A 23,934-nucleotide genomic window follows, 5' to 3' on the forward strand; every position below is an offset into this window, starting at 1 on the left:
TTTTCAAAAGAGCCCAAATTTTTATGGAAATTGTTATATTTAGAAGATAACACAAATAATTTTATTTCAATTATTAAATTATTATAAAAAACTTGATAATATTTATGTATTTTAAAGGCTCATTTTTTTCTTTCGTCCTGGACCCAAAATATATTTGGAACGATCCTCACAATAATAAGTAAAAAATACATTTATTTTATTTGTAGTAACAACAACAAACATAATGCCTGATAATGCCTGAGAATGACCAACGCAATTAAACGGAGAAAATTTAAATTATTTTTAAACATTCAAATTACGAAGAAAACAAAGAAAAAGTCAAATGTTTTTTATCATTTATACATTACTAAGCACAAACCACAAACATCTCAATTTGTAATGACTCGTCGCATGGAAATTTACTAGAGTTCTACTTGAATTTTCATATCAGAATCGTCCATCATAGATCTCAATATTGGACGTTTTACCTCCGATGAAAGTCCACTTAAAAGTATAACCACGTCAGACATCGATGGTCTCGCTGAAGCCGTTGAATGTATGCACATCAACGCTATCTCTATGATTTTCTTTGCATCTTCTTTCATATATTCACTTGGATCTAGTGTAACGTCCATGAGAGTCAAATGATCGTCGTTTTCATATAAACTCCTTGCCTATTATAGTAAATGATAATGAAGAAAAGTTAAATTCTAAAAGAATGAATGGCTGCACCCTTCATGACTCGTATTCTGTCCAAGTGCGGGATTCGCTCTCATACACGTTAGGTTATCATGAGAAACCCCAAAACAACAATACAAGCTCATCATAGGTGAAAAACAAATCAAATCAAACTCAAGATACACTAGAGAACTGAGGAAGCATATATATATCATGTGCTAATACCATAACCTTAAGATTCTTACATGATCAACGAGTTTTAGTGAGAGAAATTCATTTTGAAGCATGTCATTGGAGCATTTTCCACTAATGATTTCGAGGATGACGACACCAAAGCTGTATACATCAACTTTCTCGGAGCACAGCCCGTTCATTGCGTATTCAGGTGCTATGTATCCATTAAACCTAGCAAAAAGAATGACAACCGCTAATTAGGTTTCAAAGTTACTTTGCCAGAGAAAAATGCATCGCGTATAGTAAGAACGTATACAAGGTGCCTGTAACTTTGGCGCTAACTTTGGTGCTGAGATGACTTTTGTCTTCTGGCAATAGTTTTAGTAGCCCAAAATCAGAAATTTTCGGTTGAAATTCGTTGTCCAACAAAATGTTGCTGGGTTTTATATCGCTATGAATGATTGTGACATGGTATTGATCATGTAGATATGCAAGACCCCTGGCTGTACCATATATTATATCAAACCTTTGTTGCCAATTTAGGGTACCCCGTTTGTCACCTAAGGTGCAAATTTATTAGTTGATTAATTCAGTGTTCAGTATTCAAATTGGAAGATTGCATGCAATTAATAACTATAAACGTTAAATTAACTCACCATAGAGAAATTTATCAAGGCTACCATTTTCCATGTACTCAAGGACAAGATACATGTGAGGTCCTTTACGACAACATCCAAGGAAACGTACGAGATAGCGGTGATGAACATTACTGATGATTTGGATTTCACTATCTAAGTCGGTTTTTCCACTCTTAGATGCTGCGACAATTTTCTTTATTGCAACAGTAACTTGATCCTTCATAACACCCTGATTTTGCCATATACACAAGCAGTTAAAAGAAATACACCTCGTTAATTATAGCTTTCTCTCACTAGCTTGATATTTTTTTTTTTTTCAAAATTGTTGTTGTTCCATAAAGAAAAATAAAACACCTCGGGCATGTACTAATATTTAATTGGTTAATGTTCACTACTAGCACGATTCATTCTAACTTTTTTATGCTGTGGTATAGCATGTTGTATGTTTGAGCTAGTCCAAGCGCTTAGGAATTTCTACCAGAATCACAGTCCGTTGTTTTGCCTCTATGTAATGGGGCTTAAAAATATTGTTTAGGTCACGTGATTGCGTAATGAAATGACAAAGAGGTTAATATATATCCATTGTTTAATGTTGAGAGGTTTTGTACGTTTATACCAGCTGGTGTGTGGGTTTATTTCTGTACCGATAGAACTATTCGGTAAGTTCTTTTGAACAGAAACAAATATTACCTTATACAACATGTTAAACCCGCCTCCGATTATATTTTCATTCGAAAAGTTATTTGTAGCGGTTTTTAAATCTTTGTAGGTATAAACTGTTGTCCTTTGCAACAAGTCGGTTGTTCCACTTGGGTTATCTGGTAATTTTAGATTGCACATAATTAGTAGTGACACATGAACTTGAATAAATTAGAGAGTGGTAGTATTAAAAAATTGTAAAATTAATAGCATGTGAATTACTAACCTTCTCTGCGGTGTTTTGACATTTTTGATTGACGACGCCAGAAGAAGAATGCAAGTATGACCAAAAGAAATCCTATACCACCAACAACTCCGCCTATAATGGATCTCAAATTTCTTGAATATCCTGTCAAGTTGATTATCTTTAGATAAGCATTGACTATATAAAAACAATTTATGGGCTTGTGTTTTTAGTTACAATTCTTCTAGGATCGGCTCGTTAAAAGCTCGATTCGAAATCTATTTTAAAAAAACATAAGCCGACTTTGAGCTTAATATTAAACTCGTTTATTAAATGAGCTCGAGCTTGAGCCTATGTCAGTAAGCTCGATTAGGCTCGTAAGTCTAAACGAGTCTATATATAATATAATAATTATTATTTTTATATATTAAAAAAATATTTAGGTAATTACGGATTTAAGGTATTAGTAAACGCCCTTGTTAAGGAGCTCAGAACAAGATTAAGATTATTTAGGTACGTTAGACAAAAAAACGATTCGAGCTCGAGCCAAATCAAGCTTGTATAATTCTTTACGAGCTCGGTACAAGAAAGCTCGAATCGAGCCAAGCTCGAGCTCGAGCCTCATATAACTAAAACGGACCCTGATTCCAACATCGCCAAGTTCGGGTTCGGCTTAGCTGGTTTGCACCCATACTGATATGGACCTAACCATGGTTCATATTTATTATGGACGACAACAAAATATAACCATAAAAACACACGTATAGAATATCATAAAGGAAAAAAAAAAACTTGTAGAAGAATAACTGTCGTACCATTCGTTAAGAAAGATTTGATATCGGTTGTTTGATTGGCTTGAAAAAATGGAATTTCGGAATACCTCATAAAACATCCATCGTCAATCGCCCTTCCTGAGGTACTAGGAAGACAATTATCTAATAATCTGAATCTGATCTCTAAACATTCTGCACACATACTCTGGGTTATGTTGGGGCCACATTGTGCAATGGCATACACTGTTTGATTGGTTCCAGTAATTTGTCTGGTGGAAGCAGCAAAGTAAGTTGGTATTCTTGGTATTGCTGTCCGAAGATCTGAAAGCAACCCACTTGCTGTTTTCTTTTGTTCCTTTGGATGTGAAGATGTAGTATTTCCACATATTCCAATAGTACTAGTTCTCATGATAGCATCATTGTAGAAGTTTTTGTTCTCATACCTGCAGCACCACAAAGTCTTTTAGCGAGATATTTCACCAATTTCAGCCATGATATTTTTGTCCAATGATATAACTATTTGAGGAAACCATAAAAAATTTCTAGGAATTTAATATAGAGAAAGGTAAAACCTAATCACCTGAGGTCGCAGTCATCATAGAAAACATGAGCACCATTTCGGAGGCCACATACTTTCAAATAAGAAACAGCTGAGTCAAAACAAGATAGACACTCAGCAGTCGAGAGATGTGCCCTACAGAAAGCTTGACCATAGACGGATTCGCCATTAATCACAGTCTTTGAAACGACGTGATAATTATTGACTCGGGATAACTGCTTCCTGAGGCTAGAAAGTGTGGTGTTGAGGTTTTTAAGAAAAACTTCCCCGTTCATGCCTCTGTACGCACTACAATACCACCTGAGCATTGTGTTATTTCTATCGATCTTTTGTGATGTTACTGGCTGTGCCATAGATATGAAAAGAACTACCACTACACTCACCATCCACCACCTGCATGACTGCCATTTTGTGGTCAGTTTCATGATATACTCGTGTCTTCAGATGTTTTAGGAAGCTGGACTCCACACATTATTTATAGGAGAAGATGGGTTAATTCAAACAAATTTTCTAAAATTTTTATAGGTTTAAATATGGCCAAAGAGGAGATATACATCCTATTGAATAAAATAATATATTCAATAGTGATGTACTCCTTTGCTTGATGAACATGCCATTGCGCCTCTGTACTTGTAATAAATAACAAAGGTCAACATCCTTCTAGAATAAATAATATACTCATGATGTCGTCCTCTGCTTAATAAATATGCATATTACGACTATATGACACATAAAATACTAATAAAATGAAACATAGAAAAGGGTTTTGCCTTTGTATTCTTTAACCGTATTTTCAATTCGAATAGATAATAATTCATAAAATACTAATACCTTATAAAGAAATGTACGTACTTAATTGACGATTACATTTTTTGTAAACACAGGGCCGGTCCAAACATATTTTGGACCCGGGATGAATCGAAATAAAAGGTTTTTATATACAAATTTATTCAATTAATTTACAAAAATATGATAATATAAAGAAAAATGTTATTTCTATTTTTTAAATGCAAAATCATTGGAAATATTATCAAAGACGCAAACATTGAAAATATATAGTTGCATAATAGAAATATTTGAAAGTATGAATGTAAGTTGTAATAAACAAATAAATTAAGTTTTGTTGCTCTTTCTAGCAATTAGTACAAAATTTGTATGCTATAATATGTACATGTCAATAAGAGAAGATTACAAAATGACCGAAAAAGAAAAAAAAATATATATATATTCAATACCAAAGGAGAAGATGAAGATCTTATTTCTATATACAAGATTTTTGCTTTAAAAAGTATAATTTCAGTTTCTTATATACTAAAAGCCTAAGCAAGATGTAGTACATTGAAATAAGAAACATTATCCATATATATTTCTAGGGTTTTGCATATAAACTTACATCCACTACATATTTTACAACAAACCAGTTTTTATAAGCTTCACTAGGGCTGTTTATTATTCGGATAAAACCGAATTATCCAATTGGAGAATTTGGATTGGACTATTTGGTTCGGATATTCGGATTTTTGGATTGGTTTTCAATAAAATCGAATTATTATTTTGAATTTCGGATTGATTTTGGTTTATAAAATAAGAACCGAATAGTCCAAAAAAACCGAATAAACATTTATCATTTATCTATTTATAATATATATCTATAGTTATTTATTAATTTTGTAATTTATTTTTTCAAGAGTAAATTACTGAAATCGTCCCTATGGTTTGGTCAAAATTACACGTTTGGTCCATAACATTTTTTTTTGCACTCGGATCGTCTGTGTGGTTTGATTTTGTTTCATTTTTCGTCCCTTACATACGTAAAGTTAGGGATCAAGCGTGCAATTTTGACCAAACCATAGGGACAAAAAACATAACAAAATCAAACCACAAGGACGATCCAGGTGCAAAAAAAAAAAAGTTAGGAACCAAACATGCAATTTTAACCAAACCATAAGAACAATTTCAATAATTTACTCTTTTTTCAAATAGGTTCAAAATTGTTTCATCCGATAAAAAAAATATTAATATGCATTTTCTCTCAAAAGTTTTGTATCTTTAAAATATTTAACTATAATATATCTTCTTATTAGTTGTTTATAAATTTCAAATCACAACAAAATTATTTGTTTTTGCTTCTTGTGTAAAGTTGGGTAATATTATAATTATATGTTGTTTTAAAATGTTTCGGTTTTGAAAACCGAATTATAAATGCCGATCCAACCGAATTGTAATTGAAATCAATTTGGATTTATTTGATTGTATCGGATCAAACCGATCCATCCAAACGAACACCCCTAAGCTTCAGACCACATTTACACTTTGCTTCAAACAAAAGCCAATAAAATGCAACAATTCAAACTATCTAGTTACTAATCATTTTCTTTCAACATGAACACCAAATAGTCCAGTTAACTTTCAATTATGCTTTCTACCAATCCCATACAAATAGAAAATATCATTCATCATTATAAGGTTTTCAGGTTAAGAAAGTAAGCTAATAATATTTGTAAAGAAGTTTTTTTTACAACTCATACAAGCCCAAAGTTAAACATTCAATACACACTACTAGAAATACAACTTTTTACGACGCACAATCAATGACACGCGCTGATAGAGGACACGTATTTGCGTGTGCATTAAAAATTGATGTTAGTTTTCCAAAATATGAAGAATAGAGGACACGCATTTTTGCGTGCCCTAAAATTAGTGTCTAATAAAAATAAAAATAAAAACACGGAGGACACCTTAAATAAGATGTATGTCGTCTAACTATGTCGTTTTATAAATTTTAATGAAATGCGTTTCATCCTAGGGGAAATGAAATCCCAAAAATTAAAAAGCATGCTTTGTTTCCACCGATTGAAAACCCTAGCTCATCCCCGCAGAAAACCCCCTTTTTTTCTTTCTTCTCTCTCGATTGTAAAACCTCCACCGCTTCACATTTCAACGTCTGCTCTCCTACTTTGCATCTCCAGTGTGATCCTTCGACAACTTCGAGTCTTCGTCGCTTGTTCCCATAACTTCTCCACATCTGCTCTCCAACTTCTGCTTAACTTTCTCTGTACGTCCGGTTCTTGTTCCACAACCGGAGATTGAGACCCTGTTGGTGGACCGAGCAAGGCCATCCACCGCTGGGTAGAGCCTCACACTGCCCACCTCTAACCACAACTCCTTCTCCCATTCTTACTTGCATACCTTCTCTCTATTCTCTCTGCAAACTCTAAGCCATCTCCATCGCTATTGAACCCTAAAATCACAATTTTCCTTCCTCTACCTCTACACTCTCTCCTCCCACTGGATCAACCTTAATTCTCTCCCTCATTCTCTCTACAAACCCTTTCTACCCACGATAATCACACTCACCCTGAATTACTTGCATTCCTTCTCTCTTAAAACCCTAATCCAACATATCACACCCTATATTGTACAATGACACCTTTCATAGACCCTTCATCTTCTTATCTCTATCATTAGCTCCTCAAGCGACGACTCCTCTTTGCTCGCCGTCGTTACTTATCGCCTCCCTGTGAAACCACCAGTAGCTGGAGACCGTCGCAACCCATAGCTACACTCGAGACCTTCAATTTATCAGCTACAGGTTGATTTTTCTTCCATTTTTTCCTGGTTTCATTCATCTTTTTTTCTTGTTGTCCATTTTCCTTCTTTTAGGTGCTTTTATGTTGTTCCTTTCTTGGAGTCAATAAAAAAAACCACCACCGTCTCTGGTGGTGGCGATTACTCTGCGTATGTAAAGGTAAAAGAAAATTAATTGTATTTTATGTATTAACTCCTATATTGATTTATATTCTTAGCCTTAATCAAATGATTATCTAATTATGATTCTGATTATTTAAAGCTACAATAATTAGATTTGTATGATTATTTTGTTGTATAGCTTTCCAACATCCTGAGATTTCCCAAAATCACATGACCGTTGAAATATTAGAGGTGGATTACTTGTTTGAGACAGGTACATGACCTATTTCTTTTAATTCTTTATGTTTCTATTTTGATTTCAGATATATAACATATTTATTTCCATTTAAGATGCATTCACAATGATGACGTACGTTGGGTTAGCTCCAACAGCAGATGTTGGATCATTAAGAAACCCGAGATCAGAATCGTGTTGATAAGTTATTGGTAATTTAATTTTGATGTTGTTAACATATTTCTATGTCTTATAAACCTTAACTATCAACAAGTAGCAAATTGATCTATATAACCCTTTGGATAGCTAAAAAGCATGATGGCAGTCAGCAGATGAATCTCTCTTCATATTACACAGAATTTTGTGATTATAAATGATAACTTAAGTATTATATTTTATTATCAATATGTCAAAAGACATGATTGAAGAAAAACATGGTTAAGCGTTGTGTTTTATATTACACAGATTGATCTGTATACCCTTTGGATAGCTAAAAAGCATGATGGCAGTCAGCAGATCAATGGTAAAGTGTTCATAAAAGAAGCTGAAATTTTAACTTTTTTGTGACATTTTTACAGGAAAATGGTGACTCTGTCTCTCATCCTCCAAAACAATGTTGTAACATCTGGATTTCCAGGTACATTATTTATTCACTTATTTTGGAGATTTTGGAGGGACTCGGCGAGTTGATGCTTAGACTCGCCGAGTAGAGTCGCAAAAAACACCAAATGTACAAAATAAGAGAAAAAGGGAAAACCTTGAAAGGCCCTTGCATATAACCCTTTTGGTAAAATTGAAGTTTCTTATTATACCTGATGGCCATTCTTCTATAATCATAGGAAAAATGGTGCTTCTAGATGAGTTTCTTCCAAAATTGAAGGAACGTGATTCAAGGGTGTTGATATTCTCACAGGTTCATACTTTTAACATTTATATTTATATTTGTTATGCCGCATGAAAGTATTGGTTTAATCAAGTCTATTTCTTATTATATTAAAAGAATTTGTGGTGTACTATAATAGATGACAACGCTGCTGGACATTCTAGAAGATTACTTGATGTTTCGAATATAAATTTAATTTTGCAAGAATCCACAAGTGGATTTGTAAAGCTGAGGATCGTGCTCATAGAATTGGGCAGAAGAAAGAAGTTCAAGTGTTCCGATTTTGCACTGAGAAAGATTGTACTGATGATGTCACAGTGAGAACCCAAATCCAATCAGAAGCCACGCAGTCTGGGCTTGCAATGCAACATTTAGGTGATCTTTTGCTAGAGCTTGGTCATACAATGCCCACATTGCATATTGGAGAGTCTCCCGTATGTTTTTTTTTCTTTGCACTACAATAGTTATATATAAGTATTGTCATTTAGTCATGTACAATTGAACTGATTAAGGTCAATATTACAGGTTGTTGGAATTGGACCTAAAGTTGGTTGCTGATATAAGAATAGTGGGTGCCCCAAATGCAAGAAAAAGCATGTTTTTAAGTGTTATTAGTGTTGACATGTAGTGTTGTTTGTTATGTAATGTTAGGTAACTTGTTTGACATGTGATATCTTTTTGAAATGAATTATTGTTCTTATGTATGATATTTTTATTTTGTATTATGATAATTTCAATTTATTATTTAATTTGAAAATTAGTAATTCTATCAATATATATATATATATATATATATATATATATATATATATATATATATATTTATAACATATAAAATTATGACACGCAAATACGTGTCATATTCATTTATGATAGGGGCTTTAATGATACGCAATGCGTGTCCTAATCGCGCGTCGTAAGGTTACGACATGCAAATGCGTGTCGTCTTCCTTTATGACAGGACCTTCCTTGATACGCATTGCGTGTCGTAACTGTGCGTCGTAAATGCGTGTCATAAATGTGCGTCGTAAATGCGCTTCGTAAATAGACGACGTGCAAAAGCGTGTCGTCTCTCGTTATGACATGGACTTCCTTGACACACATTTGCCCGTCGTCTGAGCGTTTTACGACACGCACTGCGCGTCGTAAAAGACTATTTTTCTAGTAGTGACAACATCGAAACAAAAATCTGAGTATATAAACAAAAATCATAACTTTCTAATTAAACAAACAAAACTTCTAATTAATCATGATATACAAACAAAATATCCAATGATATAAAAACCAGGTAAACAAACAAAATCCAAACTGAGAAGGTGAGAATCGAGAGTGAGAGTAGTTCATACTTTATTAAAGCTTCTGATTAACCTGGTATACTAAACTGATAGTCTAAGAAAGCAAAAATCGGGACTAACTTAAATGAAGGAAATTTTCTGAATTTTGCCCCTGTATGCATCAGTGTATTAATTCATAGCACAAATTACATAAGAAAACGATTGAAGAAGTTCCACATTCAACAAAACAATTTCAATTTTAAAATCAAAGCAAAAACTACACATTGAATATGACCTTGTGTGCGTATTGGCCTATCCCCCTCGGTGCTTGCATTTCAGTTCCAATAAAAAATTTCGTATTGAAAGCTAACAATGATTAAGCATTGAGTAATTTGATTGTCGTTCCATTTCAAGAAAACAATTCAGATTCTGTCCATTCAGAGTTATACATCCAACTTAGGTTTACAGATTTGAAGTCGCATGAATTACAGACTTAGCCGCTCAAATTTTAATTAGGCGCCGCTTCCTTGTTGAAAAGTTGATTTATTGGGCTATTTTGGGGCTTTGGGCCCTTAATAAAAGACTTATATTCTGTCATGTTTAAAAGCACATATAACATATATTTTTTTGAGCCCCCTGGGATCATGGGCCCTAGGCGGTTGCCCAAGTCGCCCACCGTCAGGTCCAGGCCTGTGTAAACACATACAATATGGTTTTAAAGTAGCCGAAGTTATTATAAATTATTACACAACATTTTTTTCAACGTGACAATAATTTCTCAAAAGATATTATTTTTGATAAAAGACTTATAGCTCTCTGTAAAGATAACCATCTTATTATAATTTGTATTTGGTATATCTCATGAAGAAACAATAATTTTAATTTTTTTAGAACGACAGAATTTATTAAACTAGCAAGAAGCTAGAATAAATACATTACAACAGAACATAACATAAAGTGGGGTTACGGAGCCAATAACTCAAACCAAGCTTAGTTTTGCTACTTCTATTAGAAAACTAGAGAAACGACCTCTCAACAATATCATCGATGAGAAGCGATTTACGAGGAGGACTCGTTCCGAAAACGATGGAATTTCTAAAGTTCCACAAGCACCAAAAAGTAGATGTTAGATATCGCGGTAATAAAAAGCTTAGAAATTCTTAGAATCGTGTGTACATTTTCAAATTAAAGTCGTTGGGTGCTTTTTTCAATCTTTAATTAGTTAAGAATCAGAAGATTTCTAAGAACAGAGAATATGAAGTATGATTTTCGTGATTGTTGTACAGGAGAATGATGACCAAAATGATTAAGTACTTCATTTGTTTGAAAACTGTCAATCCTGTTTTCTTTGTCCAAAAACTATCCAACTATAAAAAAACAGTCATAAACTGTCACAAAATCGGATCATTAATAAAAGTCAAAACGAAGTCAAAAAACCGGGTTTACATATTTACAGAAAATTCAGATTTTTAAGGCATTTTTTATATAGTAATATAGCCTCAGCTCTGCCCCTTGGACCCTGCCAGGGGCTGCCGCCCATTGAACTAGACCTGCCAAACGTGTCATATCGTGTCGGGTTCGTGTCGTGTCAGTACATTAAACGGGGTGAAATGACTTGACCCTAACCCGACCTGTTTTATTATCATGTCGTGACGTGTTAGCCCATTTATTTTCGAGTCGGTTTCGTTTTGAGTTTCGGGTTAATGTTTAGACCTTGTAAGTATGTTCAGTCATGTCGATTTGAAATATTTTAAAGGTTGGAAAGTAGGAGTTCTGGAGGCAAAAAGGAAAAAGTGAAATACTGGAGTTATGAGATGGAATGATAAAATTTACAGTAAGTTTAGAAGGAAAAATAAAAAGAGTTAATGTTCGGACCGAAACGGATAGGTGATGAGTACACACTACAAACAAAATGTCATTTAGGCCCTGTTTGGTAGCCTCTTAATTGAGAAATTAAGAGGTAATGTCTTAATTTTTCAGATTCAGACCGTTTGGTTGGATATGAATTTATGGCTCTTAATTTATTAGATGGCTCTTAATTTTTCAGATGTGGAGACGTGTCTGAACTTAAAAAAGAGAACGACTATTCCTCTTTTGCCCTAATACCTCGCTCCTTTCTCTCTTCTCTTTCTTTCAGAAACATCGACACCCCTTCCCACTGTATCTCCGATTCCGCCTCCCCTCCACCACTAGCCGGCCACCTTCTTCGCCAGTGCTGCCATCTCCGCTGGCAGTGAACCCCCAAGTCCACGTATGTATCCCAACAACAAAAGAAATCGAACTCCACTTCTTGTCCTGTCTAAAAATTCGATCGGCTCACACCCTTTTCGATTCTAATTGTAGCCTTCCTCCTCTCTGTCTCCCTTGCTTCTTGATTTCAGGTCTGAAAATGGTGGCATCGTGAAGTGAAAAGGACGATCGAAACAGGAATCGCAGGTGAGGGATTAAATTAATGGTCAGTTTTTTGTGTTTTTTTTTCTCGAGTGATTTGGTATTGTCGGTATAGGTTGTGATGATGGTGGTAAAATGTAGGAATGGTTTTTGTGTGGGTGGTGTTCGGTGGTTCAGGAAGGAGTGAAGGAGGGTAATGTTCGATTTTGATTAATGGCTATGGAAGTTGTGTTGGTTATGGTGGTGGGATAGTGGTTGATGGTGGGTTGTAATCTTTAACATTAAAGATGTAAGGTTTGTAATATTTGACATTAAAGTTGGTTGCTAATCATAGATGTTCTTTTCTTGCTAATCATAGATGTTCGTTTGGATTTGTGTTTTAATTTGGATTGTGTAAGGTGTTTATATATACTTTTATAATTCTTCAACAAGTTAGATTAAGTTATTTTATAAACCTAAACTTTGAATTCAACAAAAAAGAATACAGAAGGGTAAAATGGTCTTTTTATAATTCAACACAACAATTCAGATGTTCTAACCAAACAGAATGTTAAAAGTTCAGATCCTAAAATTTCAGACTCTCTTAGAAATTTAAACCTCTTAAAAATTTAGATCTTAAAAATTCAGATCCTGCCAAACAGCCCCTTAGTGGCATACATTTTTAGTGACATATGTTTGATGTGCCACTATATCATGTTTTTAGTGGCATATTCTATATGACACTATAAAAATTAATAGAATAAGTGACACTTAACATTTTATGTCATTAATATTGAAAATTATTAGTGATAATGTTTTAATATGCCATTAAATTTCTATTTTATTAAAAAAATTGTATGGTATCATTATTATAATAAAATGGCAACTTATAAAAATGATCCATAATTTTTACGAAAATTACAACTTTGGTCCGATTTTTTAGTATTTCTCATAATCGTCCCTGGCTTTATTCTATTTACCTTCATCCTGTTGTACCCTCCCATACACTAATCACACGAAGGTATTTTGGTAAACTTATTATCTTAACTCTAATTATATAATTTATCACCGATTAATATCGACGTCATTTTGTTTTTAATCTCCAAGAGACTTGGATACACATCAACTTTTTACAAAACAATCTATTTTACCCTTCAATTTTTTACAAAATAAACAATTCAACCATTAATATATTTTACACTTTAACCCCATCTACATTTGAAACCCTTCCCAAGCATTATTCAAACAATCACTCTTCAAATCACATCGTCTCCCCTGCACCACCGCCACCATCGTCCATACTAAATCAGCGTCGCCGCAACCTACTTCACTGTTGTTGCATTCGTGCACCGTCACTGTCAAATTCGTCTACTCTCGTCACATGATCCATCTTCGTCAGTTCATTCATCAAACACACGATTCTTCCCCTAAATGGTTTTTCAAACATGATGATATAGCCCACAGTTCTGTAATCTGAACATGAATAACATATTCTATCCAAATGGAAGTGCCGATCAATGTGAATTCAAGTTAAACATCGTAATAACTTCTTTTTTAGAAACATGAAGAGAAGATGTTCGATGAAAAGCTCAAATGAGAAATGACTTTCCTAAAGGTGAAAACGTTCTGTAAACAATTTTTTCTCGAAAATTTTAAGTTTGTAGTTGGCTTAAGGTAGAAATGATCCTAGTTCCCATATGTGTGCATTATAGGAACTACATGCGGCTTCTTTTGCTAAAAATATTGAAGCTTATTTAAATGAATTAGGTCTTGATGTTAACTCTACTCTCGCCTTTTTCCAAGAAAGGTATCTCATTTTGACTCCTTATTTATGATTGTTTCGCTAGACTTCAACTTTATAGTGATTTGTGTTAGTGTTCTTGAAACTTTCAGATCAGTGACTGTTGTGTTATGGTTTATGGGCGGCTTTTTATTTGAAGATATGGAGAAATGCGTTGATTTCACTTTTATATATCGATTAGCTTACAGTTTTAAATTTGTTGTTAAGCTAAATACGAATGTATGATGCGTTTTCTCTCTAGGATAACAATCCAGGAAATAGATTTGATCTGAACATGATTTTTTTTAAAAAAAAATAGCATCTACATTTTTGAAATTCTTTTGGATAACTATATCATGTAACAGTAAAATGAACAATGTTAGGAATGCTATAATTAAAATCTAATTATAGTTTGTTAGAGTTTATTCTATAGGACCTACATTGCTGATCTTGGCTAATGATTGCCTATTTTCTTGTATGTAGGTTGATGATGTTCCATAAACAGGCCAATATAGATGTATTACAAGATCTTAGAAACCATTTGTAGTTGTTAATAGCGATTGATGAAGCAATTATAGGTGTGTGTGCTCATTTTAGTCTTTTTCTTTGAATTATATATATATATATATATATATATATATATATATATAATTCTTTTATTGCATTTTCCATGCTTTATGACTTGTTTTTTTATATCCAGGCTTCAACAACAAAGTGGTAGAGATGAAACTTCTTGCTCAATACAGATCTTCAGGAAGTATGAAAATAAAATGAACTGTAAACTGTAGGTAACAAAAATTGCGTATCATATAATGACAAGAGTAATAATATTATTCATTTATTCAACAACATAACACATAAATTACTTATATTGAGGAATGTCTAGATGTTGTAGCTACTTTAGGAGTTAAAGACAGTGATGAGATTGGTTATTGCTCTACTTTCATTTGTTTATTAAATTTATGATCTAAAGTATGCGTATATTGATATAGGTACCAATTATGAATACTGGGAAAAAAGAGAGGGTTCTTTTAGGAAGTCTTACAGAAGACATTTAAATGGTAATCTACACCCTCATCTATCATCTTTGATCTCTTATTTCCACAACAATCTTGCTACCTAAGAATCCACATATTTTGACACATGTTCCATTTATACAACCTCTATTTTTGTAGACAAAGACCTTGGATTCTATCAATCTGTGGATGAATGGTGCTTAAACAAGATCAAGCACTCACTATGACCCACATCATACCCTTCTATGTGTGTTCTCCGTTACCAAAAAAGGTTTTTGTTTTGTTATGTTTTTTTTCATTTATTATGTTTTTGTTGTTTTCAATGGTTCCTTAACATTTTTTTTGTCTTTCTTGTTTGGTCAAACTTAAGTTGACCTATGCCCCCTTCATGAACTCCTCTCTTGTATCCAATATCTTTGTATGGGAAATCTTCAAATCACAGGTATTACTTTAGTTATGTGTTGAAAAAAATGATATGTTTGTTTCTATTGAGTCTTTGTGTTTATTAATAGTTTATGTGTTTTAACTACCAGTGGTGTCCCCATGGATAAACCTAACATTTCTCTTCATCTAAGGGAATAACACTTAAAAAGTATTCACAAAGAGTGATGCTCAATTCAATTGATGAAGTTTTAAGTCCTAAAGGATGATAAGATTTGAAATTTCATGCATTCTTATATTTTCATTCCTTTTTACTAGTTTTATATCTTTTATTCAGGTTTCACCAATGTTTAACTATTGCTGTTAACTTCTAGCGGTGTTCTGAAATGATCTATGACATGTCAAAACATATGGAATCTTATTATCTATGCAAGATATTGAAAAGGTATTACTTAATCATTTATACTTTTTTTTTTGTTTCTACATGTTTAATTAGAATATGACATAGAAAATTATGTTTATCTTTCATTCCATGTTTCATTTCTTGGTAATCTTGAAGACATATTGATAAGTAAATGATATACCCTTTTCAAATATTATGTATTTTGCGTTAATTTTACTTTAACATTGTATCTTCTTTCATGATTTTGACAGAATCGAATGTTGTTCAGAAATATCCCTTGTTTGAGAGGTAAGACTTCTTATGAACAATCAGGTTAGTTAAATTTATGACAAGTGCCGAAGATAAAGTACTTGGCTTTTTGATCTATTATATCAGATCATTAACAAAAACAATCAATTACTTAATGTTTATTCTTGACAAAAAAATATTTTAGTCTTTCAACCTTGCATCAGAAGTTTGATCTCCCCACTCCATTTTTTTTCATGCTGACATGCCCCATTATTGGACATACCATCTTCAAGGTTTCCCTTTTATATTAACTTATCATTTTATTTACTTTTTTAATCTGCTTAATCATTTATGAGGTGGATAAACTAAATGTGAAAACAGAGGAGCAGTTTCCAGCAAAATTAGCAACCAATTTGGAAAATATAATTCTCAAATACAGACCATAAATAGTAATTTGAAAAGATATATGTGGTGTTGATCTTGGTAGAAAATTCATGTGAATATATCTTGGTGGTGTAAAATACGAATCCAACATTAGAGGTTGCAGGAGGACATACATTGGAAGCATGTCAGGTCATCTCATTGATGTATTAAAGGTGAAAGTTTTTTATTATAATATTTTTTATGTGATATATGACATTTGAGGTGTCAAATGAACTAATTGTCATCTTTTTTGTATGTTGCTATTATGCAGGCTTTTCTACATGCCAATGTAAACCACACCTTAACTGCTCAAGGATCCGTAAATGACTTTTCAAATGTTTAGCTGCTTTTGACATTTACTTAAATACTTGATTCAAAAGTTTAAAAATATTGATGAAAAACAATAAAATTGTTATTATTTTCTACGTGTAACAATTTAATTATTTATTTTATTTTATGTTATAGATAAAAATTATATAGATATAAGTAAAATTATAGAATCCCATGAGTATTTACTGATGCAAAATGTGCCACAAAATATTTTTTGTATTATGACAAATAAAAAGTGTCACTAAAATCTCAAAATATGTAACTAAAAGTAGCATGAATGCTTGAATCACATGAGTTTTTAATGGCACAAAATATGTGCCACAAAAAAGTATTATTTTGTTGTGACAAATAAAAAAGTGTCACTAAAAGCCTAAAAAACTACAGTAACAAAAGCAAAATGTGCCACTAAATGGTTTTAGTGGGAGCGTTTCTAGTGAAACTTATTATGTGTGCCGCAGATTATATAAAAAGCCTTTAGTGACATTTTTTGGGTTTTAGTGGCAGTTTTTGTGTGCCACTAAATGACATATTTTTTGTAGTGAGTATGACTAAAATTAGGTAACTTTAATTTGAATATTACTTCTAATTATTGAGTTTAGCACACTACAAGTCTATAACATATAATGTATTTATAAAAATATGAAATTTATAATAAATAATATATAATTAAACGAGTCATAATCGAGTCATCTTCGAAGTGAAAGTCTTGATTCTAACCCTACCTGTTTAACTATTATGTCGTGTCGTGTCAACCCGTTTACATAAACGTGTCGAAATCTCTAACCCTAACCCTCTAATGTCGTGTCGGGTTCGTGTCAGATTTTTTCATGTCGTGTCAAGTTTTGCCAGATTTACCTTGGACCCCACCCATAGGGGCGTTGCCCTAGGACCTATTGGATTAGGTGTTTAAGCTGATAATTATAACTGGTATGTACTTAACCCGATAATAGCATAATCAATTTTGGGTTGCATTCACCAGACAAATTTGTTAGGAATGATATTTAAGAAAGAGGTTATTTGTAATTTATTAATATAGTATAAGTATAATATATTAATTGATAAATCATATTATTTAATTAGTATTGATCATGAATTAATTTCAAATTAATTTAATGATCAAAATAGACTGATTTGGAGGAAGATGGTGACATGGGAATTGCCTTATGCATAAGAAGGCTCTAATATCCTAACTTTTTTTTTTCGTGCATATTTCAGAAACTTATCAGTGATGAGGCTCTTTGGTGGAAATGCAAAAGTAAATTTCTATTTATTGAACTTGTGAATCTGTGAATTTGAGTATAGTAGGCCGTTTTGGTAATTATAACATACTACTTTGGATATGTTAAACTGATTATATTCGATTGGTTTAATAATTCCTAAAATACTAAAGTAGGCTGCTATTGTTTAACCGTCAATACATTACTTTTTTGTTGCATTTGACATTATTGAAGAAATGAAAGTATTTTGCTTTTATCTTGAACACACCAATCCTATAGTAGCATTTGGTTATAAAGTAATAGAGTAGAAATATCTATTAAAATTGACTAAATCATTTATAAAGAATTTGATATATATGATTTATTAGTGTTTTTTCTTTTTTTTTTTTTTTGTAATTTTTATTTTATGGATTAATGTTTATTTCTCTTTTTAGGTATGTGTTAATCAAAATGATGTTGATCTTGATAGTGAATCATGCTTACTAATGAAAGATACAAGTTATACACGTTTGAAACATAGTTGGAAGCCTCTCCTAATTGGAGACCATAACTAGACAATTTTTACCCCTAATGGTGTTTTGTCCCCGATGTTAAAGTTGGTTAATTCCATTATTCTGGTGCTTTGCCTCACTCAATTGGAGACCATGACCTTTTTTCGAAAAAGGTGTTGCATGATAATTATATGTCATTTTAAATGCTGTTGTTTTCTCTGATCTAGAAAATCATAATTCTTAAATGTTTTTTTTGATTGGTCCATCATCTTTATTATTAAAAAAACTTAGTTATATAGTGATCTAATTAATGGTGGAGGTTGTTGCACTAATAAAGTTATATCTTTTTAATATGTGGTCTTTTTTGTTTCTTCTAATATCTTTTATAGTGATATGCTCCGGTTAGTTTATATACACCAAAAATAAAAATAAAAAAAATGATTAGAGCGTTCTATATTTTGTGGCGGTATGCTCGGGTTAGTTATATCATATGGTTTTTGTAATGGTTGTTGATCCTGTTACCACTTCAACCATATAATTTCACAAAGTGGTCTATAAAATTAAAATAGACAAAAGAAAATGGAATTTTCAAGCATTTTGGTGACCCGATTCTTCAATGACTAAAATAAAGTTTTATTTTACCTTTTAACTATTTAGGCTATAAAAGTTTACTTATAAAATAATGGAATAAATCTAATGGAAAAAAATCTAGTACTTAATGGAATAAACTCAAAAGATTGTTGATTTAATTAAAAGATGATAGTAGGTAACATAAACCATCGAGTTAGGATGTCATTAAAAAAGAAAAGCTTATTGTTTTGTAAATGTTTTCTAAACATTCATTGCACAATAGAAATAATGAGACTCATGAAACTAATTTATGAAAAAAATAATTGACAACCGTCGCTTAGACTATTGAATTATTTATGCTTTCAAGTCAGATTTACAAAAGAAAACTACTCACTTAAACAAAATTTTTTACCATACATCGCCTGCATGCCAAAATGAATCTAATTGCTAAAAGGAAACTATTCTCCTAGGCCACTTATATAACAATGTATTTCTGTCAAAATGAAACAAATCGTTGAAAATAAGATTACTCACCCCCTCCCTTCCCCTCTATTCGTATCCGTCACTTAGCGCGGGTAAACAGCTAATATATATATATATATATATATATATATATATATATATATATATATATATATATATATATATATATATATATATATAGAGGCACATATTAAAAAAATCCCAACAATAATAAGTAAAAAATAGATTTATTTGATTTGTAGTAACAACAACAAACATAATAACTGATAATGTTGAGAATGACCAACACAATTAAGTGGAGAAAATTTAAATTATTTTTAAACAGTCAAATTACGAAGAAAACAAAGACAATGTCAAATGATTTTAATCATTTATATACATTACTAAGCACAAACCTCAAACATCTCAATTTGTAATGCATGACTAGTCGCATGGGAATTTACTTGAGTTCTACTTGAATTTTTATATCAGAATCGTCTATCATAGATCTTATTGGACGTTTTACCTCCGATGAAAATCCACTTAAAAGTATAACCACGTCAGACATCGAGGGTCTCGCTGAAGCCGTTGAGTGTATGCACATTAACGCTATCTCTATGATTTTCTTTGCATCTTCTTTTATATATTCACTTGGATCTAGTGTAACGTCCATGAGATTCAAATGATCGTCGTTTTCGTATAAACTCCTTGCCTATTATAGTAAATGATAATGAAGAAAAGTTAAATTCTTAAAAAATGAATGGCTGCACCCTTCATGACTCGTATTCTGTCCAAGTGTGGGAATTCGATCTCAAACACGTGAGGTTATCATGAGAAACCCCAAAACAACAATACAAGCTCATTATAGGTGAAAAATAATTCATATCAAACTCAAGATACGTACACTAGAGAATTGAGGAAGCATATATATCATGTGCTAATAGCATAACCTTAAGATGCTTACATGATCAACGAGATTTAGTAAGAGAAATTCATTTTGAAGCATGTCATTGCAGCATTTTCCACTAATGATTTCGAGGATGACGACACCAAAGCTGTATATATCAACTTTATCAGAGCACTGCCCGTTCATTGCGTATTCAGGTGCTATATATCCATTAATCCTGGCAAAAAAAATAACAACTACTATTTAGGTTTCTCAGTTATTGTACAAGAGGAAAATGCATATATGGGATTGGTAAGAGCGTATACAAGGTGCCTGTAACTTTGGCGCTAACTTTGGTGCTGAGATGACTTTTATCTTCTGGCAATAGTTTTAGTAGCCCAAAATCAGAAATTTTGGGTTGAAATTCATCGTCCAACAAAATGTTGCTGGGTTTTATATCGCTATGAATGATTGTGACATGGTATTGATCATGTAGATATGCAAGACCCCTGGCTGTACCATATATTATATCGAACCTTTGTTGCCAATTTAGGGTACCTCGTTTGTCACCTAAGGTACAAATTTATTAGTTGATTAATTCAGTGTTCAATATTCAAATTAGAAGAGTGCATGCAATTAATAACTATAAACGTTAAATTAACTCACCATAGAGAAATTTATCAAGGCTACCATTTTCCATGTACTCAAGGACAAGATACATGTGAGGTCCTTTACGACAACATCCAAGGAAACGTACGAGATAGCGGTGATGAACATTACTGATGATTTGGATTTCACTATCTAAGTCGGTTTTTCCACTCTTAGATGCTACGACAATTTTCTTTATTGCAACAGTAACTTGATCCTTCATAACACCCTGATTTTGCCATATACACAAGCAGTTAAAAGAAATAAACCTCGTTAATTCTAGCTTCTCAATAGCTTGATTTTTTTTTTTGAAATTGTTGTTGCATAAAGAAAAATAAAACACCTCGTGCATTTACTAATATTTAACTGGTTAATGTTCACTACTAGTATGATTCATTCTAACATTTTGTAGTGGTATAGGTTGTTGTAAAATTGAGCTAGTCCAAGTGATTAGGAATTTCTACCAGGAATCCCAGTCCATTGTTTTGCCTCTATATAATGGGGCTTAAAAATATTGTTTATGTCACGTGATTGCGTAATGAAATCACAAAAGGAGGTTAATATATATCCATTGTTTAGTGTTGAGAGGTTTTGTACGTTTATACCAGCTGGTGTGTGGGTTTATTTCTGTACCGATAGAAATATTCGGTAACTACTTTTGAACAGAAACAAATATTACCTTATACAACATGTTTAACCCGCCTCCGATTATATTTTCATTCGAAAAGTTATTTGTAGCCGTTTTTAAATCATTGTAGGTGTAAACGATTGTCCTTTGCAACAAGTTGGTTGCTCTACTTGAGTTATCTAGTAATTTCAGATTGCAAATAATTAGTAGTGACAAAAGAACTTGAAATAATTAGAGCGATGTAGTATCACAAAATTGTAAAATTAATAGCATGTGAATTACTAACCTTCTCTGCGGTGTTTTGACTTTTTGGATTGACGACGCCAGAAGAAGAATGCAAGTATGACCAAAAGAAATCCTATACCACCAACAACTCCGCCTATAATGGATCTCAACTTTCTTGAATATCCTGTCAAGTTGATGATCTTTTAATAAGCATTGACTATATAAAAACAATCTATGGACTTGTGTTTTTAGTTACAGTTATTTTGGTTTGATACATATATATAGAGATACAACCGCTCATATAGGAGTGTCGAACTGATATGTAGGGTGCAAACCAGCCCATGAGCTATCTGGGATCGGCTCATTAAAAGCTCGACTCGAAAACCGATTTTAAAAGAGTCCGAATTGAGCTCAACCTTAATACTAAGCTCATTTATTAAATGAGCTCGAGCTTGAGCCTATTTCAGTAAACTTAATTAGGCTTGTGAGCCTAAACAAGCCTGTATATAATATAATTATTATAAGTTTATATATTAAAAAAAATATTTGAATACTTAGAGATTTAAGGTATCAGTAAACGTTTTTCTTAAGAAGCTCAGATCGAGATTAAGATGATTTAGGTCCGTTAGATAAAAAATGAGCCGAACTCAAGCCCAGATCCAGCTTGTATAGAGCCGAGCTCGGTACAAGAAAGCTCGAGCTCGAGCCTCATATAACTTAAACGAACCCGAGCCGAGCGTGGCGAAGCACGGGTTCGACTACAGCTCGTTTGCACCTGTACTCATATGGACCAAACCATGGTTCATATATGGATGACCACAAAATATAACCAAAAAAACAAAGCGTATACAATATCATAAAAGAAAAAGTACTTGTAGAAGAATAACCGTCGTACCATGCGTTAAGAAAGACGTGATATCAGTTGTTTGATTGGCTTGAAAAAATGGAATTTCGGAATACCTCATAAAACATCCATCGTCAATCGCCTTTCCTGATGTACTAGGAAGACAATTATCTAATAATCCAAATCTGATCTTTAAACAATCAGCACACATACTTTGGCTTATGTTGCGGCCACATTGTGCAATGGCATACACTGTTTCATTGGTTCCAGTAATTTGCCTTGTGGAAGCAGCAAAGTAACTTGGTATTCTTGGTACTGCGGTCCGAAGATCTGAAAGCAACCCACTTGCTGTTTTCTTCTGTTCCTTTGGATGTGAAGATGTAGTATTTCCACATATTCCAATAGTACTAGTTCTCATGATAGCATCATTGTAGAAGTTTTTGTTCTCATACCTACAGCACAAAAAAGTCTTTTAGCGAGACATTTCAACATTTGCAGCCATGATATTGCTGTCCAAATATATAACTATTTGAGGAAACCTTAACAAATTTCTAGGAAAACTAATATATAGAGAAAGGTAAAATCTAATCACCTGAGGTCGCAGTCATCGTAGAAAACATGAGCACCATTTCCCATGCCACATACTTTCAAATAAGAAACAGCTGAGTCAAAACAAGATAGACACTCAGCAGTCGAGAGATGTGCCCTGCACAAAGCTTGACCATAGACGGATTCACCATTAATCACAGTCTTTGAAACGACGTGATAATTATTGACTCGGGATAACTGCTTTCTGAGGCTAGAAAGGGTGGTGTTGAGGTTTTCAAGAAAAACTTGCCCGTTCATGCCTCTGTAGTAACTACAATACCACCTGATCATTGTGTTATTTCTATCGATCTTCTGTGATGTTACTGGCTGTGACATTGATATGAAAAGAACAGCCACTACACTCACCATCCACCACCATGACCACCATTTTGTGTTCAGTTTCATGATATATATGCTCTCTCTTCAGATGTTTTAGGAAGCTGGACTCCACACTTTATTTATAGGAGAGGATGGGTTAATTCAAACAAATTTCCTAGAATTTTTATAGTTTAAATATGGCCACAGTGGGGATATACATTCTTCTTGAATAAAATAATATATTCAATATTCATGTTCTCCTTTGTTTAATGAACATGCCATTGCGCCTCTGTAATTCGAATAACAAAGATAAACATACTTCTTGAATAAACAATATACACATATCGTCCTCTGCTTAAT

The 23,934-nt window shown here is 32.8% G+C and overlaps 2 protein-coding genes across 2 annotated transcripts; both read right to left on the reverse strand.

Moving 5' to 3' along the window:
- Window positions 1-256: 256 nt before the first annotated feature.
- On the reverse strand, window positions 257-4,175 carry LOC145094581 (cold-responsive protein kinase 1-like). Its single transcript, XM_079032722.1, has 8 exons — window positions 3,706-4,175; window positions 3,168-3,568; window positions 2,395-2,517; window positions 2,160-2,287; window positions 1,488-1,698; window positions 1,148-1,391; window positions 903-1,062; window positions 257-653 (listed from the first exon to the last, which is right to left on the reverse strand). The coding sequence occupies exons 1-8, from the start codon at window positions 4,107-4,109 to the stop codon at window positions 402-404; spliced, it is 1,923 nt and encodes a 640-aa protein (XP_078888848.1). The 5' UTR covers window positions 4,110-4,175; the 3' UTR covers window positions 257-401.
- Window positions 4,176-19,735: 15,560 nt separating this feature from the next.
- LOC145094582 (cysteine-rich receptor-like protein kinase 2) lies at window positions 19,736-23,714 on the reverse strand. Its single transcript, XM_079032724.1, has 8 exons — window positions 23,261-23,714; window positions 22,720-23,120; window positions 21,886-22,008; window positions 21,651-21,778; window positions 20,990-21,200; window positions 20,650-20,893; window positions 20,402-20,561; window positions 19,736-20,149 (listed from the first exon to the last, which is right to left on the reverse strand). Exons 1-8 carry the CDS (start codon window positions 23,659-23,661, stop codon window positions 19,898-19,900), a joined length of 1,920 nt encoding a protein of 639 aa, XP_078888850.1. The 5' UTR covers window positions 23,662-23,714; the 3' UTR covers window positions 19,736-19,897.
- Between the last annotated feature and the right edge of the window lie 220 nt (window positions 23,715-23,934).

Source organism: Lactuca serriola, chromosome 3, assembly GCF_051521515.1.
Source record: "Lactuca serriola cultivar US96UC23 chromosome 3, Lser_US96UC23_V15, whole genome shotgun sequence".
NCBI classification, from domain to species: Eukaryota; Viridiplantae; Streptophyta; class Magnoliopsida; order Asterales; family Asteraceae; genus Lactuca; species Lactuca serriola.

Excerpts from the sequence above, each read along its gene's own strand:
- LOC145094581 (XM_079032722.1), bottom strand. The coding sequence starts at position 4,109 with ATGAAACTGACCACAAAATGGCAGTCATGCAGGTGGTGGATGGTGAGT. Across the intron at positions 1,699-2,159 it reads GGTTTAACATGTTGTATAAG|GGTGTTATGAAGGATCAAGT; the intron begins GTAATATTTGTT and ends TGGCAAAATCAG. Across the intron at positions 654-902 it reads CACTAAAACTCGTTGATCAT|GCAAGGAGTTTATATGAAAA; the intron begins GTAAGAATCTTA and ends TTACTATAATAG.
- LOC145094582 (XM_079032724.1), bottom strand. The coding sequence starts at position 23,661 with ATGAAACTGAACACAAAATGGTGGTCATGGTGGTGGATGGTGAGTGTA. Across the intron at positions 21,779-21,885 it reads GTCAAAACACCGCAGAGAAG|ATAACTCAAGTAGAGCAACC; the intron begins GTTAGTAATTCA and ends TGAAATTACTAG. Across the intron at positions 20,150-20,401 it reads TACTAAATCTCGTTGATCAT|GCAAGGAGTTTATACGAAAA; the intron begins GTAAGCATCTTA and ends TTACTATAATAG.